The sequence below is a fragment of the Callithrix jacchus genome, chromosome 16, assembly GCF_049354715.1.
Source record: "Callithrix jacchus isolate 240 chromosome 16, calJac240_pri, whole genome shotgun sequence".
Lineage (NCBI taxonomy): Eukaryota > Metazoa > Chordata > Mammalia > Primates > Cebidae > Callithrix > Callithrix jacchus.
Window position 1 is genome coordinate 25372959 of NC_133517.1, and position 27140 is coordinate 25400098.

At 41.2% G+C, this 27140-nt stretch overlaps 1 protein-coding gene across 19 annotated transcripts in view; it reads left to right on the plus strand.

Moving 5' to 3' along the window:
* SULF1 (sulfatase 1) overlaps window positions 1-27140 on the plus strand; it is a 195575-nt gene that overhangs the window by 95595 nt on the left and 72840 nt on the right. For 8 of the 19 annotated variants that reach the window (XM_008982754.5, XM_008982751.4, XM_054246671.2 and 5 more), the window contains exons 3-6: window positions 1912-1984; window positions 2289-2520; window positions 15694-15933; window positions 26065-26216. In XM_008982754.5, coding sequence (XP_008981002.4) covers window positions 2349-2520; window positions 15694-15933; window positions 26065-26216 — 564 coding nt within the window. In that variant the 5' untranslated portion in view covers window positions 1912-1984; window positions 2289-2348. Of the gene's footprint in view, window position 1; window positions 147-1451; window positions 1528-1911; window positions 1985-2288; window positions 2521-15693; window positions 15934-26064; window positions 26217-27140 lie in introns of all 19 variants that reach the window. The other 11 variants (XM_078352605.1, XM_078352603.1, XM_035277506.3 and 8 more) reach the window with 4 other exon arrangements.

The following is a 27140-nucleotide window of genomic DNA, read 5'->3' on the forward strand; positions in this document are numbered from 1 at the left end:
GGCTCGAATGCCACTGTCTGTCCAATGGAGTGAGGCTGTGACTGTTGCTCCCAAGTTGCTACTGTCAGCAGAGGTTGGTTCACACTACAGTGATGCACAAAGGCCCTCTTTCCTCTCCCTTCACACACCTCTCCAGGCTTTGAGAGGTGAGCAAAGTTCTGCTACTTAAAGAACCGACCTCTAAGAAATTTCTGTATTTAACTATTTAGCCTGACCTTTGTGAGAATCAGTCATTGTGTGCCATTTTATTCCTTTAGTTGTCCTGTCCCTTCCTGCCTGTATCAGGTTTCTCGCGATTTAAAACAAATGCACAGAAACCAAACTGTGAGTGCAGAATAATTGCAGGCTTTCAGTGTTCAGCATGCACAGCAATCACTGTGGAATAGCCCTGAGTTATCAAGAAGAAGGCACCAAATCTTACATGAGTGACTTCTACAGAGCTACAGGATGAATTGGAGCTGGCTTGTTTGTGGCAAATAATGTAGTCAGGACTGCCTGGCTGCAGACACTAGAGTTTTGTATAAAAACGGATTTCTTCTTGTCTATTTCTCTCTCTTGCAGTATAATTACAGGCTGCAGAGTGAAAAGCATTAGAGCTGTTTACAAAACAGCTCATAAACTTTAAAATAATGGGGATATGTGTGTGTGTTTGTGTAAAACAAAAGAATGTGTATGGCAGGGGTAAACAGTATCCACTCTTTCTTCATTCTTGTTTCACCGCCCCCTGTCACCCTCCAGAATTAAGGGCATGAAGTTGAGAGATGAGTCCTTTTCTCCTGCTATGCAATGCTTACACTTAATTAGTTATGCCTACTTATCCAATGCCAGTTCGTGTTGCAGATCAAAATACAGATTCTCAGGTGTATGGGGACTGAGCGGCTGATGAAACAGACTGCTATCTAATTAATTTTAGCACAGCTGAAATTCCCATCAAGAGGTTCCCTCATGACATATGAGAAAAAGATTTTATTTTTTTAATGAGTCCTTTGCTATCTTTCCAAGAGAAAAGCTTTCAGCAGGTTAGTGTTCCAGAGTGAGAGGGGCATTTTTCCAACCCTTTCAACAGCCTCCTTCTGTGCAGCTTTGCAAAGGTTTTGCAGCTCAGCCTTCTGGATTTTATTTATTTATTTATTTAATGTGGAAGTGTAGCCGCTAACTTCAGGCTTGGGACCAATCATTTTGCTTTGCAGGTTTAAGATCTGTAGCAAAGCAAAACCCCTATGCTAGCCCTACTGTACTGGTCTCGCCAACAATAAGCCTGGTAATTGACATTCGAGAGGGACCTCTGTCCACTTAGGTGTTGGCACAAGCTGAGGACACGAGTGGGACAGAGGACCCAGCCTTACACAGAGGAAGCACCTTTTCCTTCCGGTGATTGATGGGGGACAGAGAGGAGCTTTTCAGAGGCTGGAAAAAATTGTCCCAGTCACTTACTATGAAATCTTTGTCAGCAGAAAGGACGCTCCTGGGTAGTGATGACAGGTGTGTGTTTCGTTCTGCTTGCAAGGTACTGAGTATCACACGCAGGTGAGTCAGCACTCCCCAACGCGCCCCTTGCACCATCTGCTCCCCACATGCAAACACTCCTTCCCAGTGCTCTCTGGTTTCCCTGGCACTGCTGGCTCTTCCTAATCGAATCCTCAGCTCTTTTGGGGATGTGTAAAGTACTGTTAGAGTGTGAGCAGGGCGATACCTTACCACCCTTTTGAAATGAAGATAGCATTTGAGTCATTTGTTAGCAGTTCTGAAAGTTGTTTCCTTCTGTTCCTCCCTTTTGGATCACAGAAGAAAAAAATATATAATATATACACATATAATATGCTGTTGCAAAAGACTACTTCAGATCAAAAATCTGTTTTTAAAATGGTTGACTGATATTTCCTTTGTATTTTTTTTTCCTCTCCCTTCCAGGACCCTATCTGCAGATGTTCTGAATACCTCTGAGAATAGAAATTGATTATTCAACGAGGATACCTAATTCAAGGTATTAGCTCTTGTCAGAAAGCTTTTACGTTTGAGCTCTGTGTTGGAAATTCTATTTTGGCAATGAATTGAAATAGGAAGAGTTGGAATGAGAATAAAGGACAAAAGTGAATTTGCAAAATAATCAAGTGCTTAAAAAACTACCCAGCACTTGTGAGGGTTTGCTATTTCTGACTCATGTGCAGCCCTGTCTCTGCCAGCTTATGTGCCAATACTGACTTATTTGTAGCCCTTTTTCTGCAACTGTGCTTGGGGTTTGAATTTCATTTTAGTCTCACCGGCTCCGTTTTTCTCTGACTGCCCAGAACTCCAGAAATCAGGAGACGGAGACATTTTGTCAGTTTTACAACATTGGACCAAATACAATGAAGTATTCTTGCTGTGCTCTGGTTTTGGCTGTCCTGGGCACAGAATTGCTGGGGAGCCTCTGTTCGACTGTCAGATCCCCGAGGTTCAGAGGACGGATACAGCAGGAACGAAAAAACATCCGACCCAACATTATTCTTGTGCTTACGGATGATCAAGATGTGGAGCTGGGTGAGACACTGAACTCTTCACTTGTTAGTCTCTTTCGTTCAGATGATTTATCGAGTCTGAGGCTTATCAGTAACACTTAGTCAACATTTGGAGGTTTTGCACTTAATTATTTGTACCTTAACCAATGCCCTAGTTTATGTAGTGAACTTGTATTGATCCTGGGGCATTTGTTCTGTGTTTCAGCATTACTTTTCTGGTGTTATGCTTTCAAAATGGTCAGAGGAGGAGCCTGGGGGAGTAGGACAATGGAGAAAGAGGGTCAGCACCAAAGACTGTAGAAGTAAAGGGCTGAAAACCCTCAGTTAAGAAATGTAAAAATATTTGGGCAAAGTTGTTTCAAAGAGTATGAGGAGGTGACTGTAATTCTATGCAATGGATATGAATATAGACTGATACTAAAGGAATTTTCAGTGGTTATTATTATTAGAGTGGATTACCTATTCACAGTTCATTATAGTAAACTGTGAAAGGTACAGTGTTCTATATGTCTTGTGGCAGAGAATTCACTTAGTACTACCTTAGATATGACGCTTTTTTAATTAGCTTGCCTGGGTTAATGGTAGAGCACCCAGAAAGCCTGTCAAAACCTAGTGATTCCAACATCCCTTCTGAACCATCTGATTGGGTTTCTTGTCTTCTCAGCTTTTTCAATGGCCCAGCCCTGGGTCGTGTTCATAAGCCGAGGGCCAATTCTCCTAGTGCACCTAGTGCAAGGCAGATAGAAAGCTTGCCCCTACAAGTTGTCACTACTCATTTCCTTTCCTGAACCCAAATTCCTTGCTCTCAGGTATCACCCAGCTTGCTTAGCCATCATGTTCCACCTGACCGAGAGCCGAATCTTCTAACAGAGCATCCTGGGCTCCTGCAGCTCAGGTTCTTGAGGATAAAACTCTCCATGCTGGCATCTGGTCTCCATGGAAGGGGATTTTGGTTTCCCACTTTAAACCAAACAGTGGGATCTCAGTAAAGTTAATTCCTTGGCTTCAGCTGGAAGCAAATGAGCTAAAAGCCAGCAGAGGTCATCATTATTGAAGGTGGTCTGAGGAGTCCACCCACTTTTTTTTTTTTTTTTAACAAGGGTATTGATTTTCAGGCAACAGACCAAAATAAAAGGTGTCACATGTACATGAGTATGTATTCAGCAATATGATGTTAGCATGTATGTAAGTGGTGGTTTAAATGTTTTCATTCACTTACAGAGCAAGTAATTTTAGCTTTTTTAGAGCCTGTGGGTCCATTTCAAGTTAGTTTAGTCCCTATTATGTTAATAGCACAGTCTCTGCATGAGGATTACAATGTTAAACACTTGCCCTCTGCTTGATCTCACACCTGAACTCGCCATCCTTAACCTCTCACCCAACCATCGCTTTTGCTACAGCTGAGATCTCTGAATCTTCTCATCTCTCCCAGTTTTTCTCTCACTGGTTTCTCACCTGGCCTGCCTGTCTCCTCCAGTCTTGCCCTCTCTTGCCCACCCTTCACTCCATTGCCAGAGTTATCTTTCGAGTATCTATCTGATCAGATCACTTTCCTGCTTAAATGCATTCTGGGATTTCCCTTTGCCAAGAGGATTAAGCCTCTCTCCTCTACGGGAAAATGGGTTCTGAGCCATGCGGCCCCTGCCTCCCTAAGTCTGTTTCCCTTTCCTCCACTTTCACTCAGTGCTTCATATACACAATTGCAACCTCCCCAAAGGTGTCTTGTGGCTTCAGCCCCCCTCACCTCTATCCATGCCTTTGTACATCTTCTCCCCTCTGCCTTTTCCTCTTTCTCCACCTGGAGAAACCCTACCTGTTCCTCATAACCCAGTTCATGTCATGGGTTTGGTGTTCCCAAACCACCCTCCCCTCCAGCAGCACGGATGGAACTCTCCTTTGCACCCCGAGAATATGACTCCAGCGTGGTGCTCATTCCACCATGCCCTCCCATGCCTGTCCTTGACCAAGATCAACCCGAGAGCAAGAGTATGTTTTATGTTGCACTCCTCATGCACTCCTATTGCCTGGGAATATAGTGGGCACTAAGCTAACTTGAAATGGACCCATAAGGCTCTAAACAAGCTAAAATTCCCAGAAATAAATATAAGTATTCAGCACGATTTACCTCTTCTACAGCACTATCTTTAAAATGTATTAAGGAATTGCTCAATAACTTTATTTTTAATAGAATTCAAATTTTCAGTCTTGTCCTACAGTTCATTTATTCATTCAATAAATATTTTCTGAGCAGTTACTAAGTATTGAGTTTTGTTGGAGGCATGTGAATATCATGGTGAAAGGCTGTAGACCAGTCTCAGTCCACTCAGATGTTTCCTACATATTTACCTTTAACTCCTTCCTTGATTTTCTAGCCAGACAGCATGCTAAGAACTACTAGCTCATTTGACCTTCACTGTAACTCTATGAAGTAGTTACTATTCTCTCTTCGATTTATATATGAGAAAAATGAGGCTTAGAGAAGTCATGTAGCTTGTGGAGAGCAAGTAAATTGTGAAACTCAGACATGTATTAGATCTGAGTCTCCAGAGCTACACATTTACCCACTATCCCTCCCATTCATCAGCCGTCTACAGATAGTTATTGAGATAACTGTTTAACCTTCCAAAAACAATCTGCAAATGCGTAATAATATTCTAGGTGTTGGGAGAGAGAACAGAAGCAAAAGATGGGCCACTGGCAAAAACAAAATGACTAGGAACCACAGAGAACTGTGCGTTAGAAGTCCAGAGAAAAACTCCTTTCTTGGCAGAAAAGTCGTGCTCTTGGTAGTGGTTCCCGCTTGATGGAGACTTTTCCTTCTTTTTCTGTAATCTGCTCATAATCTTTCTTGAACATTATTGCTCTAGATTTTGGGTGTTTTTTGTTTTGCTCTTGTTTTTTACCATCTTAACCATTTTGAAGTGTATAGTTGAGTGCTGTTAAGCACATTTACATTGATATGCAACCCATCTCCAGAGCTCTTTTCGTGTTGGAAAAGGAAAACTCTCCACCGGTTAAACAACAACTCCCTTTTCCTCTCCCTCAATCCTGGCAGCTATCATTCTACTTTCTGTATCTGTGAATTTGACTACTCTAGGTACCTCATATGGGTGAAATCATACAGTATTTGTCTTTTGGTGACTGCCTCATTTTACTTACCATCATGTCCTCAAGGCTCATCCATGTTGTAACATGTATCGGTGTCCTTCCTTTTTCATTCTGAATAACATTTCATTGTATGTATGAACCACCTTTTGTTTACCCATTCATCCACTGTTGGAAACTTGAGTTGCTTCCTCCGTTTTTCTATTGTAAAGAATGCTACTGTGAACATGGGTATACAAAGAGCTCTTCACGACCTTGCTTTCAGTTATCTGGGAGCTATACCCAGAAGTAGAATTGCTGGATTGTATAATTTTATTTTCTTATTTTGAGGAACCACCTTACTATTCTCCATAGTAACTCACCATGTGACATTCCCTCCAACTGAGCACAAGTGTCATAATTTTTCCACATCCGCGATCACACTTGTTATTTTCTGGTTTTGCTTTTAATAGTAGCCATCCTGATGGGCATGAAATGGTATCTCATTGTGGCTTTGATAGGGTTGGGTTTTGTTTTGTTTTTTACTCCAGTGTAATTTTCTTTGCCAAGTGCTTTAATAAATCTTCACCTAACGCAGACCTTTTTTGCACCTGTAATGCTGTAGGCAATTTTGGCTACTGTGCCTCCAAAAAGAAAATAACAGACTTAGAAAAGACTTAGAAGAACAATTATGAAAATTCTAATAGAATGCTTTTCTCATTGGGAAAGTATAAAACAATCCTATCTCTTTGTCTAGAAAGATGAAGGCTGAGAAGGGCTATAATCAAAGTTTATAACATCAAGCCAGGGAGGAAAGCATTAGTTCATTATGAGCAGGAGCCCTTCCCTTCGTTTTCAGGACAAACAATTACTCTGTAAAGGGAGTAAGACACATAAGGAATTCATTAATAAGAGTGCTAGAACCTTGTATGTGGATAACACTTCATCTTTTTCCAAAGAACATTTTGTTCACATTATTGTGAACGAATATTGCCATCTCACTCAAGTTGGGTGGGTAGGACAAAATTCATCATCCCAGGAGAAAACAGACTGTGGAAAGATTAAATGGCCTAACCATGGTCCTCTTCCTTCTGAATTTGCTTTTCCCACAACTTAGGAAGTTGGTTAGATTGTGCTTATACCTGTAAATATTTCAGGTTTTTAGGCTAGAATAATGGATGAAAGATTTACAATTTTTTTTTCTTTTGTGAGGAGTCTCACTGTCACCTAGGCTGGAGTTCAGTGGTGTGGTCTCAGTTTACTGCAACCTTTGTTTCCCAGGGTTCAAGTGATTCTCCTGCCTCAGCCTCTTGAGTAGCTGGGATTACAGGCATGCGTCACCACACTCAGCTAATTTTTGTATTTTTTTTTTTTAGTAGAGTTGGGGTTTTACCATGTTGGTCAGGATGGTCTCAAACTCCTGACCTCATGATCTGCCCACCTTGGCTTCTCAAAGTGCTGGGATGATAGGCATGAGCCACTGAGCTCAGCCAGATTTACAATGTTTTAAGCTATGTAAACACATGTGAAAGTAATCAACAGGAAGTTCAGGATAATGGCTACCGCTGGGGAAGGAGTGATGACCAAGAGCATCAGTACATCCACATTTTATTTTTAAATTAAAAATATACATATATATGAAGGAATACAATCATGTTAAGTTTTGTTAAAGGTAGGAGATGCATTATTTATTCTGTTATACCTTACGCTTGAAATATTTTATAAATCAGAAGGAAGAAATTAAAAAATGTTTGTGGGTCTCCTCTAACTTTCTGAGGCCAGCATCAAAGAAACTGGGCTCTAAATGTTTCCCAAATGGCCCTTGGTGCCACTCTGAGAAACAAAATACTGAGCAGATTAGACCATTGATGTGACTCAATATGGCATTTCTTGCATTCCTAGGAAATTAGCTGGACAGTAAAGTCTCAGTAACATTGACTGGATGGTTCCCTTAGATCATATGTAAAGGGAAGCTATGAGTACATGGAGATACTTTGCTTCTTTAAAGTAGAAGCCAGAACACAAGGTATTCAGACCAGAGCTAGCCCACAGATGCGTGTTGTTTGATGAGCATGCTTTTCAAAACTAGGCCAATATTTCAAAATCAGATCTTTAAATATATATTACATATAAAAAATCAGACTCTGACTTCTCTTGAAAATTCAAAAGAATGAAGGCTTGCATTCCCACGAAGCAGTCATCAGTTAGATGCTTGAAGAGGAGCTGCAGCTGCTCTCAGACATTGGGGTCCCCACTATTCTGCTGTTCCTCAATACTTACACCAAGGTGCAGGTGCCATTTATCGCCGTGACCACACTGTTGTTTCTGTTATAGTCAGAAAAGTTCTCTAAACCGTGTCTCTGTCAAAGGCAAAACATGAAAAGACACAAAGACCCTCTGACTTTTCTCACACCTGGCTGCCTTCACTTCCCTGCCTATCTGTGCAGCCCTGTAGGCATGTGAGCTTCCATTCCTGTAAGTAGCTTTTAACAGCCTTGCACTCTTTCCGGGGGGCCAGGAGGAAATAATGAGTCTTAGCGACCAGGAAACATTCCAGACTAATATATTATCTTCTCTTTTTTCCCTTCTTCTTCCAACTAGCTTTTCACCTTTGGTTTTAGCTAAAAAACATCTGGTTTCTTTCTTACCAATTCCATAGTTTGGGTAGAAAAAAAGTATCATTTAATTATGTTATTTTTTATATGCGTGTGCTTTTAGAATTAGAATATTCAATGGCTCATACAGGCATTTTAATATAGGAAATATCGCTGTTTCATGTTTCATACTTTACTATGAAAATAACTGTTGTCATGTGAAAATGGCAGGGAAGTATTTAATACAAACAACTTAAATATTTAAAGCATTAGCCTTACTTCATCATAAAAGAATGACATCAACAAACATCTCCGCACAATCAATAAGAGCTGGGTTTGCTTGTTTATTCACTCATCGAAACATGAATCCTGCAATCCACATGGAAGTATCTCTCTAGGAAGCCAGGTGTATCTGAATCCCACATGCCTGGGGCTTCCGTAAGTGATGATGACAATATTTATTATTGAATTTCTGGTTCTGCAAGTTTTTCTGGACGTGACAAAGAAGTTTGATGAAAAAATTAATGTTTAATAATGTACAATGTTGTATATTCAAACTCTTAAGATATGTGTATTGGGAAAGGTGAAGCTTTGTGTTTTTCTGTTTTTTGGGTTTTTTTGAGATGGAGTTTCACTCTTGTTGCCCGGGCTGGAGTGCAATGGTAGGATCTCGGCTCACTACAACCTCTGCCTCCCGGATTCAAGCAATTCTACTGCCTCAGCCTCCTGAGTAGCTGGGATTACAGGCATGCACCCACCATGCCTGGCTAATTTTGTATTTTTAGTAGAGATGGGGTTTCTCCATATGAGTCAGGCTGGTCTTGAACTCCTGACCTCAGGTGATTAGGCAGCCTTGACCTCCGCCATAATGCTGGGATTACAGGCATGAGCCACTGAGCCTGGCCAGCTTTGTTTTAAAATTTAAAAATGTCAATGAAGTACTTCAGAAACTCTGTGTGATTTTAGCAAAGTCACTCAAATTAGTGAGACATTTTTTTTCCCATCCTTTTTCATACAAATGATTTTCATATGAAGTCATTTTATATGAAGTGTTTTGGGAATCAAGTAGTTGGAGTATACAGGGATTTAAATTCCTCACTATGGTTCTGTCTAGCCACAGCCTCATCACATACTCCAGCCAAAGCACTATTCCTGGAGCCTTGATTTTTAACGGTGCCAAAATTGCAAATATGGTGGATCTTGATGGATTTCTGAGGGGCAGCACTTCTCCCTCTCCCAGCCATTACTGACCTCTTCAGCATCCTGGTCCACAGCCGATGGCTGTCACAGCACCTCCATCTTGCAGGAGCAATCACAGATGTTCTCCGTCCCAACTTGGACCTAGGGCACTGGGACAGTGTGTCTTGGCAGTCCTGGGACTCAGCTGTGGCCTAGACCTTCCCTCTCATGAAGCCAGTCCCGTCGGCAGTGCATGTACACCAGCTACGCAGACATAACCATGGTTGCTTCAGAGCCTGTGTATCTGGCTCCCACCCCACAAGACAACCTAAAACAACCATTAAGTTGGGCTTTTTGCTTGGGGTGAGGAGTCAGTGTGTGTAGAAAGGGGAAGAAGTGGTATTTGTATTTAAAAAACAATATCAACATTTTAAGTCTTAAAGCATAGAAAACATAGTTAACCTCTGTTCTCTCCTCCAGCTTTTGTGCTTCAGATGTAGATTACAGAGAAGAAGATGGGGGCAGGAGAAAATTTAATGTGATGGGGTTGAGGTGAGCACATAGGACAATGACAGCCATGTCGGCACACTCCTTGAGGGAAGTACTTTGAGGGCATCATGCCATTTGCTCAGTGACAATCTTGTAAACGAGTGGGAGTGGCGAGTGCTGTTATAAACTCCATCTTACAGATGAGAAACGCAAACCAAAAGAGGATAGATGACTGGCTCAAGCTAATCTGTGGCAAAATCCAATTGTTTTCCAATATGTTCAAGTCCAGGGCTCTTTCCCTTCTCAATTTTATCCTCGTCAGCCCTGCCTTGTGAAGCTGGTTATGAGTGTTCGGCTTCTTAATTCATATCATTCCTATGAAATAATTGTTCTAATAACTGAGAATCAGCACCATTTGCATTTCAGGCACCAAAGGCCTGAAACGTATAGAAGTGAAGAGCTTCAGCTTAAAACAAACCCGAGCCCTCCACCTATTGGACAGGAATTGGACAGAACATTGTCCTGTCCACCACTCTCAACAGCTGTGAATAAATAACCATGAGTTTTATTACAGAATCGTTTTTCCTAAGGTTTGCCAATAAAAAATCAATGGCACAATCACAGTGGGAATATATACAGGGTAAGGCAGTGTTATTGACTGAAATTAATCATTGCACAGCCATAAAAAAGGTGTTCGATGCTTTCTTTACTGGTACACACTAACACAGTGGAGTGAAGAGATTCAGATTCCTGCACACCATTATCTGTCTCTGCCCAGAGAATCCAGAGAGATCAGAGGCAACAATTAACGCCAATGCGGCAGTCAGCAGCTAAAGACAGACAGATCCGCAGCCTACTCATGCCTCATCAGTGCCTGAGCCACTGAGACCATTTCAGCTCTGAGGGGTGGGTAGGAGACAGGTGATAATGTCAGTCAGTATCTTTTCTAAGAGGCGAGAAGTATCAAAAGATGTGACTGTAGAAAGACAGACCTATCGCGACGCAAACAGATATCAATTCCGTTTCTCATCTTGAAAATGTCAGTGTCACAGCCAGCACTCAAGAGCATGGTCTCTGGGCAGACTGGCTGCATTTGCATCTGGGTTCTGCTACTGAGGGTCTGTGTGGCCCTAGGCACATCATGATTTAGCCTTCTGCACCTCCGTTTCATTATCTGTGATACAGGAATAATAGCTACTAGCACCCACCACAAAGGGTTATTGTCAGGATCAAATGAATTGCTCATGTGAAGCACTTAGAAGAGAACCTGGCTGAGAGTAAGTCGAAAATCAATGTTTCTTTTTCCTGTCTACAATATACCTTATAGTCTTGGCAGTGGTCTAAGCCACTTAGATCACTCAAAATGAGGCACCCACTACAATCTCTTCCAGCTCTAGGCTTCTCTGATTCTGTGACCAACATAGAATACTTCTCCAAGTAAGATTCACTGAGAGGCAGCTTCAGCTTCACCCAGGGTTTGGTAGAAACACAAATTCTCAGGTCCCATTCTGGACTTACTGAACCTGTATCTTGGGGTGGGTACAGGATTCTGGGGCTTAATATGCCCCTCAGGTGATTTTCAAAGTTGGACAAGCATTGTCTCAGAATCTTCTCTTTACCGAGCATCTTGAAGCCAGATTCCCACTTTTTGTTTTGTTTGAGACAGAGTCTCACTCTGTCGCCCAGGCTGGAGTGCAGTGGTACAATCTTGGCTCACTGCAACACCCGCCTCCCATGTTAAAGCAATTCTCCTGCCTAAGCCTCCCGAGTAGCTTGGACTATTGGTGCACGCCATTACACCTGGCTAATTTTTGTATTTTTACTAGAGACGGCATTTCACCATATTGGCCAGGTTGGTCTTAAACTCCTGGCCTCAGGTGATCTGCCCACCTTGGCCTCCCAAAGGGCTGGGATTACCAGGTGTGAGCCACCATGCTTGGCCCAAGATTCTCACTTTGAAGGACCCCAGTGGTGGAGCTGTACTGTTAACAGTGCCTATGGGGATCCAATGTCATCTTGGTTCCCTTTGATGTGTGGACTGACTGGTGGGAACCAGGGCATTTGGAGGGATTGCTTGGGATCTCTACACAATCAGCTCAGTTAGTTAAGAAAAGAGTGATACTGAGAATGACAGGAGAATCCTAGCTGAGGCACTTCCAACAGGGATGAATTAGGATACATTTTAGCCCCTGTTTTTATATTATTTTGACTTTAAACAGATTTCCACCTCTGCCCCACATTTGTAGCCTAAATGAATCTGTAAACTAGAGATTATAGTGCTGTAATTCAGGACCTTGGATGGTGGCCTCAGCTGCATTTTTCTTTTACTTGAATTCAGTTAAGGGTCTTAAAGGAAACTCTGAAAGTGTGTTCTTTGAAATAGATTGTTGGATGATGAAAATCCATCAAGAGTGTTTGCTGTTTTCCCCAAACTCAAGATACTCAGTAACTAACTACTGCAGAGATCTAACGGGGAGCAATGAGACATGATGGACATCTTCAGTGTCACCTTTCACTCTCCTTCCACTTCTACATCTCCGTTCATCTACTTATCTCCAGGATATTCCCCCTGTGTTATCACAACAAAAACAGAAAATGCAACATTTCTAAAATTGACTTTTTAAATCTCCTATAAGGCATATTCCTCTTTAGTTACTTCTTCACCATCAGTGAAACTATTGGTTTCCAGTTTTCTTCCCATGATGGAAACTTCAAGGTGTTAGCCAACTCCCAGCCTTCTCATGCATCACCGCATCACTTGGATCTGCTTCTTAGGGTCGCTGTATGTCAGAGATATAGTCGTCTGAGTTCTTCTCTCCTCAGAGCTAGACGGCTTCAGCGACCTCCTCTGTACCCTTTGCAGCCCAGCGGTGAGCCCTACTCAATCCACACACCACCACTGCAACAGCAACACCTCTCGAGGGGCTGGCAATGCACTGCACTCTGCAATCCACTGCAACAGCAACACCTCTCGAGGGATTTGCAATGCACTGCAGTCTGTAATCCACTGCAACAGCAACACCTCTCGAGGGGCTGGCAATGCACTGCAATCTGCAATCCACTGCAACAGCAACGCCTCTCGAGGGGCTGGCAATGCACTGCAGTCTGCAATCCACTGCAACAGCAACGCCTCTCGAGGGGCTGGCAATGCACTGCAGTCTGCAATCCACTGCAACAGCAACGCCTCTCGAGGGGCTGGCAATGCACTGCAGTCTGCAATCCACTGCAACAGCAACGCCTCTCGAGGGGCTGGCAATGCACTGCACTCTGCAATCCACTGCAACAGCAACACCTCTCGAGGGATTTGCAATGCACTGCAGTCTGTAATCCACTGCAACAGCAACACCTCTCGAGGGGCTGGCAATGCACTGCAGTCTGCAATCCACTGCAACAGCAACACCTCTCGAGGCGCTGGCAATGCACTGCAATCTGCAATCCACTGCAACAGCAACGCCTCTCGAGGGGCTGGCAATGCACTGCAGTCTGCAATCCACTGCAACAACAACACCTCTCGAGGGGCTGGCAATGCACTGCAGTCTGCAATCCACTGCAACAGCAACGCCTCTCGAGGGGCTGGCAATGCACTGCAGTCTGCAATCCACTGCAACAGCAACACCTCTCGAGGGGCTGGCAATGCACTGCAGTCTGCAATCCACTGCAACAGCAACACCTCTCGAGGCGCTGGCAATGCACTGCAATCTGCAATCCACTGCAACAGCAACGCCTCTCGAGGGGCTGGCAATGCACTGCAGTCTGCAATCCACTGCAACAACAACACCTCTCGAGGGGCTGGCAATGCACTGCAGTCTGCAATCCACTGCAACAGCAACGCCTCTCGAGGGGCTGGCAATGCACTGCAATCTGCAATCCACTGCAACAGCAACACCTCTCGAGGGGCTGGCAATGCACTGCAGTCTGCAATCCACTGCAACAGCAACACCTCTCGAGAGGCTGGCAATGCACTGCACTCTGCAATCCACTGCAACAGCAACACCTCTCGAGGGGCTGGCAATGCACTGCAATCTGCAATCCACTGCAACAGCAACACCTTTCAAAGGCTTTTTTCTGAACATGCCATTCACGCCTTTGACACAGAACCTAACTCTACCTTCGCTTTTTCTATTCTATCACATCTAGTATCTCTGCCCAGCCTTTGAGCTATTTGCTAAATCTGCTTTCCACATTTCATGAAGAGAATTCACCATATTTCTCTTCCTGCCAGGAAATCAATGTGTTGTTCTCATCACTCTACTTGTCTCTTCCCACCTCCAGAGCATCACACATGTCACTCGCCACAATCCCCCAATGATATACTTCACCCTTCAGACATTTTCTTCTTCCTTTCCCTCCTTCCCCTCCCTCTGTCCTCATCTCTCATTTCAGAACTCTTATTAAGCTTTCACTCCAAATTCCCTCTATTTTATCTGCCCTGCTACTGCTAGATTCACACTGCTACGTGAGCATCACTTTGCAAATATCCCCAAGTGATTTTTCTATCTAGAGAGTTTATTAGTGAAGACCAGAAGCAGAAAATTTCCCATTTCTTTTGTTTATGCTACACTTGGGAGATCAGCCTGGAATGCTAAGGTTGATAGAATGTTTTGCATGAAGTAGTCACTCACTACATGTTATTCACTGACTACAAAAGGTTGCTTGATCCCCTGAAGACAACCAGAAGAGAAAGAGCAGTTAGGATTGCTCCTCGCTGAAATATTTTAGGGAACTCTAATGAGACCCAATTAGAAACCTTCCTCCTGTTCTCATATGCATCATGTGAATAGTAAAAGCTAATATATGAAGACACAGGGCTGACTGTGGCTTTTTGGACTGTTGCATGCTTCTCTTCTGCCCTGAATGCTTGCCTGGTTTGCATTATGATTTCCTTCCTTACTGGAAAACATAGATTTTCTTCCTTTCTTTGGAAGAAGTGGGACCTGTTGGAAATCTGAGGCTCCAAGATTCAAAGGCAATGGGCTTGGCTGTAGTGCTCTGTAGTGTGCTTCTTGACAAGTCCTGAAAAGACTATTGAATTCTGGCCTGTGCTTTTCTGCAGTGTTTGGATGTGTTTCAGCTGCAGTGTTTGGCTGGATAGAGTAATCGAACCCTTTTTTTTTTTTTTCCTTCCTCAGCAATCTTGTGTCACCATTTCATCCTTAAAGTTAAAATGGAATATTTTACAACCATGCAATACTTTTGAGTGCAATCAAATTATGGCTCTTTCACAAGCAAACAACCTATCCTTAAAAATTGTGCATAAATAGGTTGAAATATAAATTGATGGTGTTATCCTAATAGAAAAGCTGGCAAACACTTGGAGAGCTTGCTAGAGGATAGCAACTTGCATTGAAGATCTTTTTAAAGTATTATTAAACACAGGCATTTTGATGGGACTTCATAGGGAAGAATTATTTTTTCTCTTTCATATGATTAGAATGTTATAGTAGTAATCTAGACTAGTAATCTAGTAGCAATCTCACTAGTAGATTGCATTTGTACTGGGCTGGGGGTTTTATGCTCCGTGTATCAGGCTGTTGTTCTCTGATAATCTTCAAAGGGCTGCTGGCCTTTGAATCTGCTCCATAACTAAAATTCTAGCTTTAATCATCAGATTAGACTGTGTTTTCCTCTTTGTGATTACAGAGGGGAGAAGTATGTATTATTCTGCAAAATACTTAAGATGGTAGGATCCTAAATGTTTAATTTTGTTGTAGAAGTGACAGCTAATCAAAGTATAGACTATCTAAAGCCAAGGGAAGGAAATGAAGAAGTCAGGGAAACAGAGGGGCACAACAGAAGTGGGCATTCATGTGCTGCACTTTGCTAAAGAAAGCTGGCGCTGTGCCTTTCAGGGTCCCTGCAAGTCATGAACAAAACAAGAAAGATTATGGAGCATGGTGGGGCCACCTTCATCAATGCCTTTGTTACTACCCCCATGTGCTGCCCGTCACGGTCCTCCATGCTCACTGGGAAGTATGTGCACAATCACAATGTCTACACCAACAACGAGAACTGCTCTTCACCCTCGTGGCAGGCGATGCATGAGCCTCGGACTTTTGCTGTATATCTTAACAGCACTGGCTACAGAACAGGTAAGGGATGACATTTCTAGCCCATGAACCTCTTGTAATACGTCCTAGACTCAGGAAAAAGCATTGTGTAAAGAAATACATAAAGTTCCAATAAATATCTAAAAAAAAGGATCAAGTGTTTTTAAACTGCTTGGCACCTGCCCCAGGGTCTGGGGACACAGTAGGTGATCAAAATAATTTATTGAATTAATGAATAACTGATGCATAAATTAAACATTTGTACCTTATTGATTCATGTATTTGTTCATTCATAATTAATAGGATTTGGAAAGTTTCTTTAGCTTGTGGTCATTTTTAGGTCTCAAATGTTCACTTCTACCTTTCAGGAAAAAAGGCCATTTTTATTGCTATACCTACTATTATTGTTTAACCTACACATGGCAAAAAGAGGTTTTGGTTAATTGGGTTTTTGAAAATTGGGGACTTCTTTCAAGAGGGGTGGTGAACATCAGAGTAATCTTTCTGGGAAAAAAGCAAGTCTCCTTCTGGTAATGTTACCACCAAAGCCCTATCCTCCCAGCATGTAGATGATGTCCTTGGGTTTTTATAGCATTTCTTCATGAAAGAACTCAAGGTTGTTGACAGAAGAGTGACAGTGCAGACATGAGTTGTTGTTAATTTTTTTCCCAGAATTGCCTAGGCTTATTTATAAGAATTAACGAGGCTATGTTTAAAGCTTGTTCAAATGACTTTCAGGCCTACAGTTTCTCCATTTTGAAGACTTAAAAGTAAAGGATTTCAGATAAATATTCTTGTGAATCTCTTTTAAAAGCAAAATTAATCTTTCCCACTGGATTCAGGAAATATATGGCCATTTGCTTCTTTGCAGAGCGCTCTATGGGCACTTAATACTTGTTATTTATGGATGAAAATATTGATTGTGCATATGATAGCACTGTCACTCGCAGACAGCTCAAGATCTCAACTCACAGAAGCAGCTCCTCCCCTGCATCTCAAGGGTGTTTTCTTATGCTTAGGAAAGAAACTAGGTTACAGGGAGGTTACAGAGAGTGCCTTATCTGAGTGTGTTTTCTCACATTAGTGATTTAAATTTATAGCACCTTTCATCTGAGGACTCTAAAGCAATTTGCAAATCCATCAAACATCCCTGTAGAGTTCATAGACGGCAAATGTACTTGGCTCTGTTTTATAACTGAGGTGGAGATTTCAAATATTGTGTGATCAGCTCAGAAACAGAATCAGTAGTGGTTCCCTAATGCCTGGTTCCTGATTTTAACCACCAAATTGTGTTTTGCTCATGGGAAGTGTTGTGTGAAATCAGTGCCTTTCACCTCCTAGCTTCCCTGTAATTTACTCTCTAGTAGCAGACATAGAACTGGAAGGATTGGGACTCTCACATACCCAGAGTGATGCGGATGACATTTGTCACAAGAAATAGAGATTTAGGGTGAGCCAGGGCTCTGCCAGGACCTAGAGCAGTCAACTAGGGTTTACGAATTTGTTTCAGGGCTAAATCAGGAATGACAAGAAAGAAGGGAATTAGTTTTTGTCATTATCTCACCTAATTATTATGGCAATCGTGAAAGAAAGGAATTCCCTGAGTTACCAATGAAAAAAGCAAGACTCAGAAAGATGAATTGTCTATTTATAGTCATGAGCTAGTCAGTGGTGGAATGAACCTAGCGCATCTGACTCCACAGTCTTTCTTCTGTATAATGGTTCTATCCTGTCTCATTCCAAAATGCCTTACAGAGTTACAGATTTTATAGGCTATGGACCCATAAGGACCCCGGCAAACAGAAACAAAGGGTAGAACTAGTGAAAGTCAAGGCGAAGATTGGTGTACAAACTCCCTGCTGTGGAGTTGTAGGGAAAAGTGGAATGTTTAGAACTGAGCATCCAGATGGTAAGAGCAAGAATGGAAACACCATCCATTGTAAAGTTCATCCAGTCACGAGGATAAAAACAGTTCAGTTGCTTCTAAGCATAATGTTTCCTGGTACTTGCTTTGGTTCTACTGTGCTGTATCCACCCTAAGATGGATTGAGAGAGTTTAACTAAAACTCAAAGAGTTCAATTTCCTTATTTTTAGAGGAGCAAATTGACACCCACAAGAATAAAGTGACTGAAGTGACAGATCTGACTGACATTCTAATGGGAAGAGCGGGCACCAGGACCTTAGTCTTCAGGGCACTCTCCAGTGTGCTGATCACATCTTAAGAATTGGATCTGTGCTGAAACTGTGTACATATTGTAAGACTTACCTGTTGAGGACTGTCACTTTTTTGTGCAGCCCAGGGAGTCTGCTTCAGTCAGTGTCTTCTCCGGGGAGAGTAGAGTTGCTCCTGGAAACTCAATCTGATTCTAAACCTAAGGGTTTAGACACTCAGGTAATAATAGAAGTCTAAGCGAGCCATCCTACAAAATAAAAGGCATTCTTTAGGGGAAATACTTTTCAAAATACTTAGCCAAGAGTAGGAAAGGATAATGTGAGATCAGGAAAACAAATCTTGATTTGCTTATTAGTAAATCAGAAAGAATAAAAAGTGGGGCTTCGTGCAGTGGTCACACCTGTAATCCCAGCACTTTGGGAGGCTGAGGATTACTTGAGGTCAGAAGTTCGAGCTGGCCAAAATGGTAAAACGCTGTCTCTATTGAAAATACAAAAATTAGCTGGGTGTGGTGGCGGGCACCTGTAATCCAGCTACTCAGGAGGTTGAGGTGGAAGAATTGCTTGAACCTGGGATGCAGAGGTTGCAGGAAGCCAAGATTGCACCATTGCACTCCAGCCGGAGCAACAAAGCCAGACTCTGTCTCAAAAAATAAAAAAAAAGTTAGAAGACTGAAATGGCAGTGATAGAGACCTCTATAATTTAAATTTGTCTTTCATGGGAAAACATTACAGTGTCTCAGACAATGAGGAAGTAAAAATGTCTTCGTGACAACAGTTATCGATCCAACCATGGACAACCCATTTGAAAATACACAAGTAAGTACACACGAGTGGCAGGCATCTTAGAAAATTAAGAGAGTTGGTAGGTAGGTATTAAGCCAATGTAATTATTTATGAGACACTAAACTAGCAGGGAGAATGCCAATGTATAAAGATTTTATTGTTTTCTTAATAATGAAATTTACTATTTGGAACATTTAGCTGCACACCTAAGAAAAATAATGACAGAAACTGAAATATGTATTATACATAAATATCCATCTAGAGAGTAAGTTTTATATAGAACTCAGAGAAGACAAATTACTAAGGGGCTTATTTTGGGAGGCATCCAGAATCCATGGATTTAAATGAATTAAATTGACCCGATATTATATTTACCATTTTATGACATGAGTTTTCTCTTTCAAACTGAGGCATATTTTTGGACTGGCTATAGCCTAAATTTTTCTAACTTTACTCATGGAAAATATGACTCTATGAGAGCTTGAATGTTCAAGAAGGGGAAAATGTAGTAACATGTCTACTGCACTTCATATTCTGACAAGTGAAATAGGAATGAGATTGGATTATCTATCATAAAAATGAATATTTTGCCTGAAATCTGCTCAAAAAAAATAGCTTAAATTTATTATGAGGATATAGACATTAATATAAAATCTGGCATAGGTTTTAAGGTAAAAATAATTATCCGTGATTGATAGGCAGCATTAAGAATTAAAAAAAAAAAACTGAAGCAAGATTGAGAAGATCATAGAATCACATCCTACCTTGATTTGTTTTGAGGATTTGGACAGTTTGATGCCGAGATTCGTCTAGAATGTTTCCTAAGTTTTCTTTCTTGTTCAGAATAACTGTATGTTGTAACTTTATTATATTCGTGTTAATTATAATATTGATTCATTTAACAATTGTGATATTTGAATTGTAACCTTAACATATGGTACATAAAATCACATATGAGTTAAATTTTAATCACATGAATTCTACCTCATATCACTGAGGTAGATGGAACAATATTTAATAGATATCTGCAACAAATCTTTTTTTTTTTTTTTTTTTTTTTGAGACGGAGTTTCACTCTTGTTACCCAGGCTGGAGTGCAATGGCGCGATCTCGGCTCACCACAACCTCCGCCCCCTGGGTTCAGGCAATTCTCCTGCCTCAGCCTCCTGAGTAGCTGGGATTACAGGCACACGCCACCATGCCCAGCTAATTGTTTGTAATTTTTAGTAGAGACGGGGTTTCACCATGTTGACCAGGATGGTCTCCATCTGCCGACCTCGTGATCCACCCGCCTCGGCCTCCCAAAGTGCTGGGATTACAGGCTTGAGCCACCGCGCCCGGCCACAAATCTTTTTATGAAGAATTCGTTTGTAATAAATCAAAATCATAGGCCTTAGTTCTGACCAAGAAAAATTATGTCAAATAAAGGTAAATACAATATTGGATCAAAAATTTTAGATAAATTATTCTGTTTTATGTCTTTTTATGTTACTTGTTGGGGGTATATTTATTTTCTAATATGAGATTTTTTTAAACGTAGAATTCACTTAAAGTAACCCAAACTAATATTCTTAATTTTATTATGAAATAGATTCTTGATAAGTACATAAAGATGAGATATATCATACATTTATTGAACCACAGTGTGCTTGGAACACACTAGACATTGGGATGAAGACATTTAAAGTAAGATTCCTGTCTTCACTAGACTTACAATCTGGTCGGGAAACCAGCCTACTGTATACAAACTGACATAAATCAGAATTATCTATATTTATAGTTACTGCCACGAAATCCCATCATCGAATCAATTACATGGATTAAAATCTCAATATATCTTTTGATACATTAAATAAGATTTGACTTTTCTGCAGCATCAGATCTTTGCGTTAGTTACTATTGCTGGCTCAAAAATAAATGCCTTGGCTTCATATAGTTCCAGGAAAATTTTCTAAGTATTATGGAACAGGTTGTCCTAGACAGAATTAGTGTGGCCTAAAGCCAACAATAATTACAATCAGGCCTTCTGATCTTTCTCCCTGCCTCCCAACCTCCACCACCTTCTTAAACAGCTGTGAAAGGAAGTGCTTCACGGTGTCCAAAAAAAAAAAAAAAAGAGGATGGGCGAATGGCACATTAGTGATGTCTTCAGATAGTAGGAGTTGAGTTGAATTGCCAGTGCCGAAGGATAGACAAATGTTAAACTATACATAACCTTCACATAGACATAATGACATTATGGGCAAGAAAACAAAATTCACCTTAGGGAGGGAGAAAGAGATTTAATACATCTGGAGGAAAATAATTAGAAGGCCAGATAATCAATTGCAGAGCGTTGCCAGGAAACATCATGTTGGAAGAGGCCAGGGGTGATTACAAACCAGTCTCAATGTCATGGGGCAACAAAAAGGCCAGAGCAACTGGAGGCTGACAGTGCTGCACCCTGATATTCAAGGCCCCCGTTAGCCCTGGAATGAGTGTGATGGGTGAGGGCACATCTGGAATACTGAGTACATTTCTTATGCTCTGTTAACCCAGAGACACCCGAAACCTGGAGGGAGTTCTGAAGCAAATAAAAAGGACTATGAAGAGATTTGAGGGAATAGTTTATAAGGGAAGGATTAAGTCAAAGGGTGATAGCCATGGCAATGGGTAGAAGACAGTACTAAATATCCTACAAAGTAAAACAATGAGGAAAGAGCAGGAATGACTTGGTGGGGAGAGGAAACAAAAAACCCCAGCAACGAAGTAATTAAAAGTAGCAGAAAAAAATTTAAAACTAATTAAACAGGAAAATGTAAGCCAAATAGAGGAGTTTGTTTCCACAAAATAAATGGTAGTGGGGAAGAAAGTATGTAACCTCTGAAGAGACCTTTGCAAGTGCACAAGTGCAGAATTCTAGTACGAGATTTCCTTATACTGAAGAACGGAAAATCATTTAAAGACACGGCCAAACGGATAATGATCATGGTGAGGCTAATAATAATATTAGTCGTAGGTGCACTTAATAAGATCCTTGTTTTGTGCCAGGCACTGCTTTCAGTGCTTTACATACGTGTTGATACATTTAATTCTCAAAACAATCCTGCCACCATTATTATTATCACTACCGTGACTTTACAGAAGGGAAGTGGGGGAAAGAGAAGTTAAGTAGCTTGTATGTGGGTGGATACCCTAGCAAGTAGCAGAGCCAGAATTTGAACCCAATCAGGCTAGCTCTAGGGTTTATATTCTCAACCACTCTGATTTTGCCTTTTTGGGGGAAAAAAAAGGAGAGAAAAGTGGGATAAAACCGTAGGGATGAGGAGGAGGCCAAGGAAAGCATGCGGCCTGAGGTTGTTAAGTGCAAGCTTTTTGGAAACAGTCCCTTTTGAAAGTTAGTGGGGTGTGGCCTTGGACTGCTGCCTGTGGCTTCAAGTCATACTGCATTTTGTCAGAAAAGGAAAATTATCTTGTGGTTCTATGTAAAAAGGCCAGTTCATCTCTAAGACAGGAATTCCTCATTAGAAGAATTCCTACTGCACGTAGCCCAGAAAGAAATCCTGAGTCACCTGATGTGGGACCCTTTGACACTTTGCCCTATACTGATCAACCTGTTCAGGGTGCCTGGCAGAGTCCTTAAGCAGTGGACACTTGACTGACTGATGACCTTTGGTTCACTCATTCATAGAGTCAGCAAATAAACATTCACTCAACAAACAAACATTGCTATGTTTCTCAGACTGGAATCTAGACTCCAGAAATAATGATTAAGAAATAACAATTTCAGAAACTCTAAAGCTCTCTTCTATGAAACTATTTTGAAAGCCAAATCAGCTTTAAAAAATACGATAATTCAGATGGGCACTGTGGCTCACACCTGTAATCCCTGTAATTTAGGAGGCTGAGGTGGATGGATCGATCACCCAAGGTCAGGAGTTCAAGACCAGTCTGACCACTATGGTGAAACCGTGTCTCTACTTAAAAAGAAAAAAAATTAGCTGGGTGTAGTGGTGCGCACCTGTAGTTCTAGCTACTTGGGAGGCTGAGACAGGAAAATCACTTGAACCCAGGAGGCAGAGGTTGCAGTGAGCCAAGATCACACCACTGCACTCTAGTCTGGACAACAGAGTGAGACTCCATCTAAAAAAAAAAATGATAATTTAAGCAAAATCACACAACTTTTGAAGTCTAGACCTCATCAAGTCCCCAGAATACATTGGGTCACAAACCCAAGTTCAAGAAACAAAAAGGATAGAGCCCTGTACTCTGTGCAAGGATGGAGAGTGCCTCAGAGATGAGGCAGAAGCAATGTTTGCCCTCAAAAAGCTTACAGTCTAGGAGCTATTCGGCTTCTATATGAACATGACTATACCACAATGGAGAAAGGGAAGATGGCATTAGAGCCACAAAGACAGTGTTGTGTAATTAAGACAGGGACTGTGAGTGAAATGGCATCTGCTCTGGCCTTGATATAAAAAGGCAAATAAACAGAATTGCACAAGCAAAAGTAGAGAAGTGGGAACCAGAAAGCAAATAGAGGAAACATTAGCTGGAGAAAGGGACAATTATCAAAGAAATGGGAGATGGGGTTGGAAAAGGAAGGATTTTGTCCAAACTCAAGGTAGGCCTCTGATGACAAGCTAGCAGAATACACTTGATTCTGCAGGCAATGAGTGTTATCTGAGATTGCAAGAAGAGGGAGAAGTGACCAGAGCGGGTCCTTGGGAAGATTAACTAGTGGCAATCGAGTGGAAAGACTCCTCCAGCCTGGCTGGGAAAGTCAGTGAGACCATGAGCGTCTGTGAGGGGTGGTAAGTTACCAGGGAAGGTGGGAGGGATTTGAGTGCTGTTTCCAAGGTAGAACCAACAGGAGGTGGCAACTTCCCAGCAAGGGGAGTGCAGGAGCAGGTGGAAACAAAAGAGGCTCTGCACAGCCAAGCCTGGTTCACAGAGGGTGATTATGCCTTTCGGAGGAATGGAGTAAAGCAGTAAGGGAAAACTGGTAATTCCATTTTGGGCAACAGCATTAGGAAGCAAGTAAAACATTCAGATGGAGATATTCTATAGGTACAGGTGCTCCTTGACTTACAATGGGGTCACATCCCAAAAAACCCATCATAAGTTGAAAATACGGTAAGTCAAAATGCATTTAATATACTGAACCTACTGAGCACCAGAGCTTAGCTTAGCCCAGTCTAACTTAAATGTCCTCAGAACACTTATATTGCCCTACAGTTGGGCAAAATCATCAAATACAAAGCCAATAGGCTTGTAATAAAGTACTGAGGATCTCACTGGATTGATTGAGTACTGCACTGAAAGGGTACCAATTTTACACCACTGTAAATATGAAAATCTTAAGTTGAACCATTGTAGGTCAGGGACCGTCTGTAGTTGTATATCAAAGATGAAAGCAAGCTAAATAGGTATCCCATAGAGACACCAAAATGATGTACATTAAGTAAGTTTAAAATTTCGAATGTGTATTTTAAGACCAATGCCAATAAAGCGCCCCAATTCTAAAATGCGTCTCTATTATCTCAAGCCAGTATTCCAGGAACTACTTTTTACCATGGACGTAAGCAAGGGCACTTATAAAATCTGTTTAATGAAGCCAGGAAACGGCTTTGACATAGAAGACATCTGGCCACAGCTTTATAACATCAGAAAAACTAAATCTTGCCTACATATGTGTTTGTATGTATAGGGGTGAGTGTGCACATATATACATACACACACGCATGCATACACCTATACGGACTTCTATAAAATATTCTCTAAGGCCGGGTGCGGTGGCTCATGCCTGTAATCCCAGAACTTTGGGAGGCCGAGGCAGGTGGATCACGAGGTCAAGAGATCGAAACCATCCTGGTCAACATGGTGAAACCCCGTCTCTACTAAAAATACAAACAATTAGCTGGGCATGGTGGCACGTGCCTGTAATCCCAGCTACTCAGGAGGCTGAGGCAGAATTGACTGAACCCAGGAGGCGGAGGTTGCAGTGAGCCGAGATTGCGCCTTTGCACTCCAGCCTGGGTAACAAGAGCAAAACTCCGTCTCAAAAAATGTATACATATACATATATATATATATACTCTCTAGCCCTTTTTACTCGAAGGGAAAGCTATGTGTGTAGCTAAATAGAGTGAGTGACCAAACGTTTACGTTTACCCAGAATAGTGCTTGTTTATACCTGCTCCTCTGTAGTTAAAGTAATTACAAATAGCTTTCTCTTTCTCTCTCAGAAATATTCCAGTACATTTATGAGTACCATTCTGCTAGGTTGCAATGTATTTTTCACTTCAAGAACGAACTCACATTGTTCCTGGAATCTCAACTTCCCCTTTTCTTCCCGCACCCCTCTCCTGTCACCATCTTTGGCAGAAGACCAAATTTCTAGTCAGCCTCTCAGAAAGGCCCAGTCAGCCCTGTGGCACAGTGGTCTTTCTTGGAGGTGACATGCCAAAGTTATAAATGTGAAGGCCTTTCAGTGGCTTTTTTAATGAACTGTGGTGTTTTTGTGACACATATACTTCCACTGTACTATAATTTTATGAAAATCAGTAATCTATATAGTAACTCTGTGTTGACAGAATTCTTATTATCAGTAACATATGTGTACATTCATGAAATACACATAACATAAACACCCATTACATACTATACGAGATAGAAAACCCTGACCATATCTCAAAACATGGAGTTGACCATGATTTCCCTGGTTTGGAAAATGTGTACTCTCTGGATCTGTAAAAACAAAAACAAGCTTTTCAACAGTGTTATTATAATTCACAATCCTCAAATAATAAGTTAGAAAACTTACCACAAAGACTGAACTTTCAGTTCCCCAAAACTTGCCCAGTGGTTGCATTCCAAAGCTCAACGCTACTTCTCTGACTGTTCCATCAACTTAACAAAAGGGCATATTCTGGTTTTACTCCAGTAGGACCGTAAGAAACAAAAGAAACCAGAGTGCCATGATCATTATGATGGTTTTATTGAGCTGTAATCTGTGTACTTGGGTGCTGCTTCTATTTATTTACTCTAAAGGAAAACGGTGTTTATGTCACTTTGCAAAGGATTGGAGTATTACACTAGTGTCATTTTGGCATTCACTATTACCTAGGTCAACTTTTGTTTAACCATGTCTTTCATGTCATAATTTTATACTTATCCATTTATTTATGATTAATCATTTTATATTAAAAAATAATTATTTTTTCCCACTACAGCCTTTTTCGGAAAATACCTCAATGAATATAATGGCAGCTACATCCCCCCTGGGTGGCGTGAATGGCTTGGATTAATCAAGAATTCTCGCTTCTATAATTACACTGTTTGTCGCAATGGCATCAAAGAAAAGCATGGATTTGATTATGCAAAGGTAATTTTCAGGCACTTTTACACTGCGTCAATTTACTTTGTGCAAAATGGGGGAAAGCCATTTTCAGTGAGTTAAACTATCCACAAGATTGGCTTTCTACATTCTCACAATGTTCGAATGAGAAATTGTTAGGTAATTTTAAACTCTAGGCAAGGAAAAGACTCTCAAGGAACACTGCCTTTGTACAGTGATTTCCCTCTCTCATTAGGATGAAAGGCAATCAGGCTTTGATGAAAGTATCATCAAGGAAATCAGAATTATCTGCTCTTTCTTGTGATAATTTTTGTCCCGAAGCTCTCCTGGCCCCAACCAAGAACTTGTCCACATAATCAAATGTTCATCTTGTACTGTATTACTTTTCACTGGGATAAAAGTATATTTTGTCTGTAGCTTCAGATTTAGGCATAATCATAAGAGCAAATAAATACGATAATTAAAGGCTGAAAAACCACATTCCTCGCTTTTACTCCTGTATGACCAAACTTAGTATATGTAACAAAGACACCTGCCCCATCACAGCAAGAGTCCACAGAAGTCTCTAATGCTATCTCAATACTAGGATTTTCAACTCTGTTTAGAGAAACAAATCAATATGTCCCATGGTTCTTTGACAAATGGATTCTAGTTTTGTCTTAAAAATTCAGAAAGATTTTATGCTAGCTGACTTGTTTAAATTTTTTTCAAATCATAAGAATAAAGGGGAAAGTATCTTTGAATTTAGCCTGCGGTTTTGCCTAAAACCTAAAAGATCCCCTTCCCTTCCAGCCATACCCACCTCTTCCTCATTTATGTAAAAGAAGCCGAGAATCTGCTCTATCTAGCAACCTCTCCCAACAGACTAGAACACTTGGGAGAAATCGGAAAGAGGGAGCTTGATTTAATGTTGGCACAGTGCTGTCTTTATGCTTTGCCTGATTTGAACAC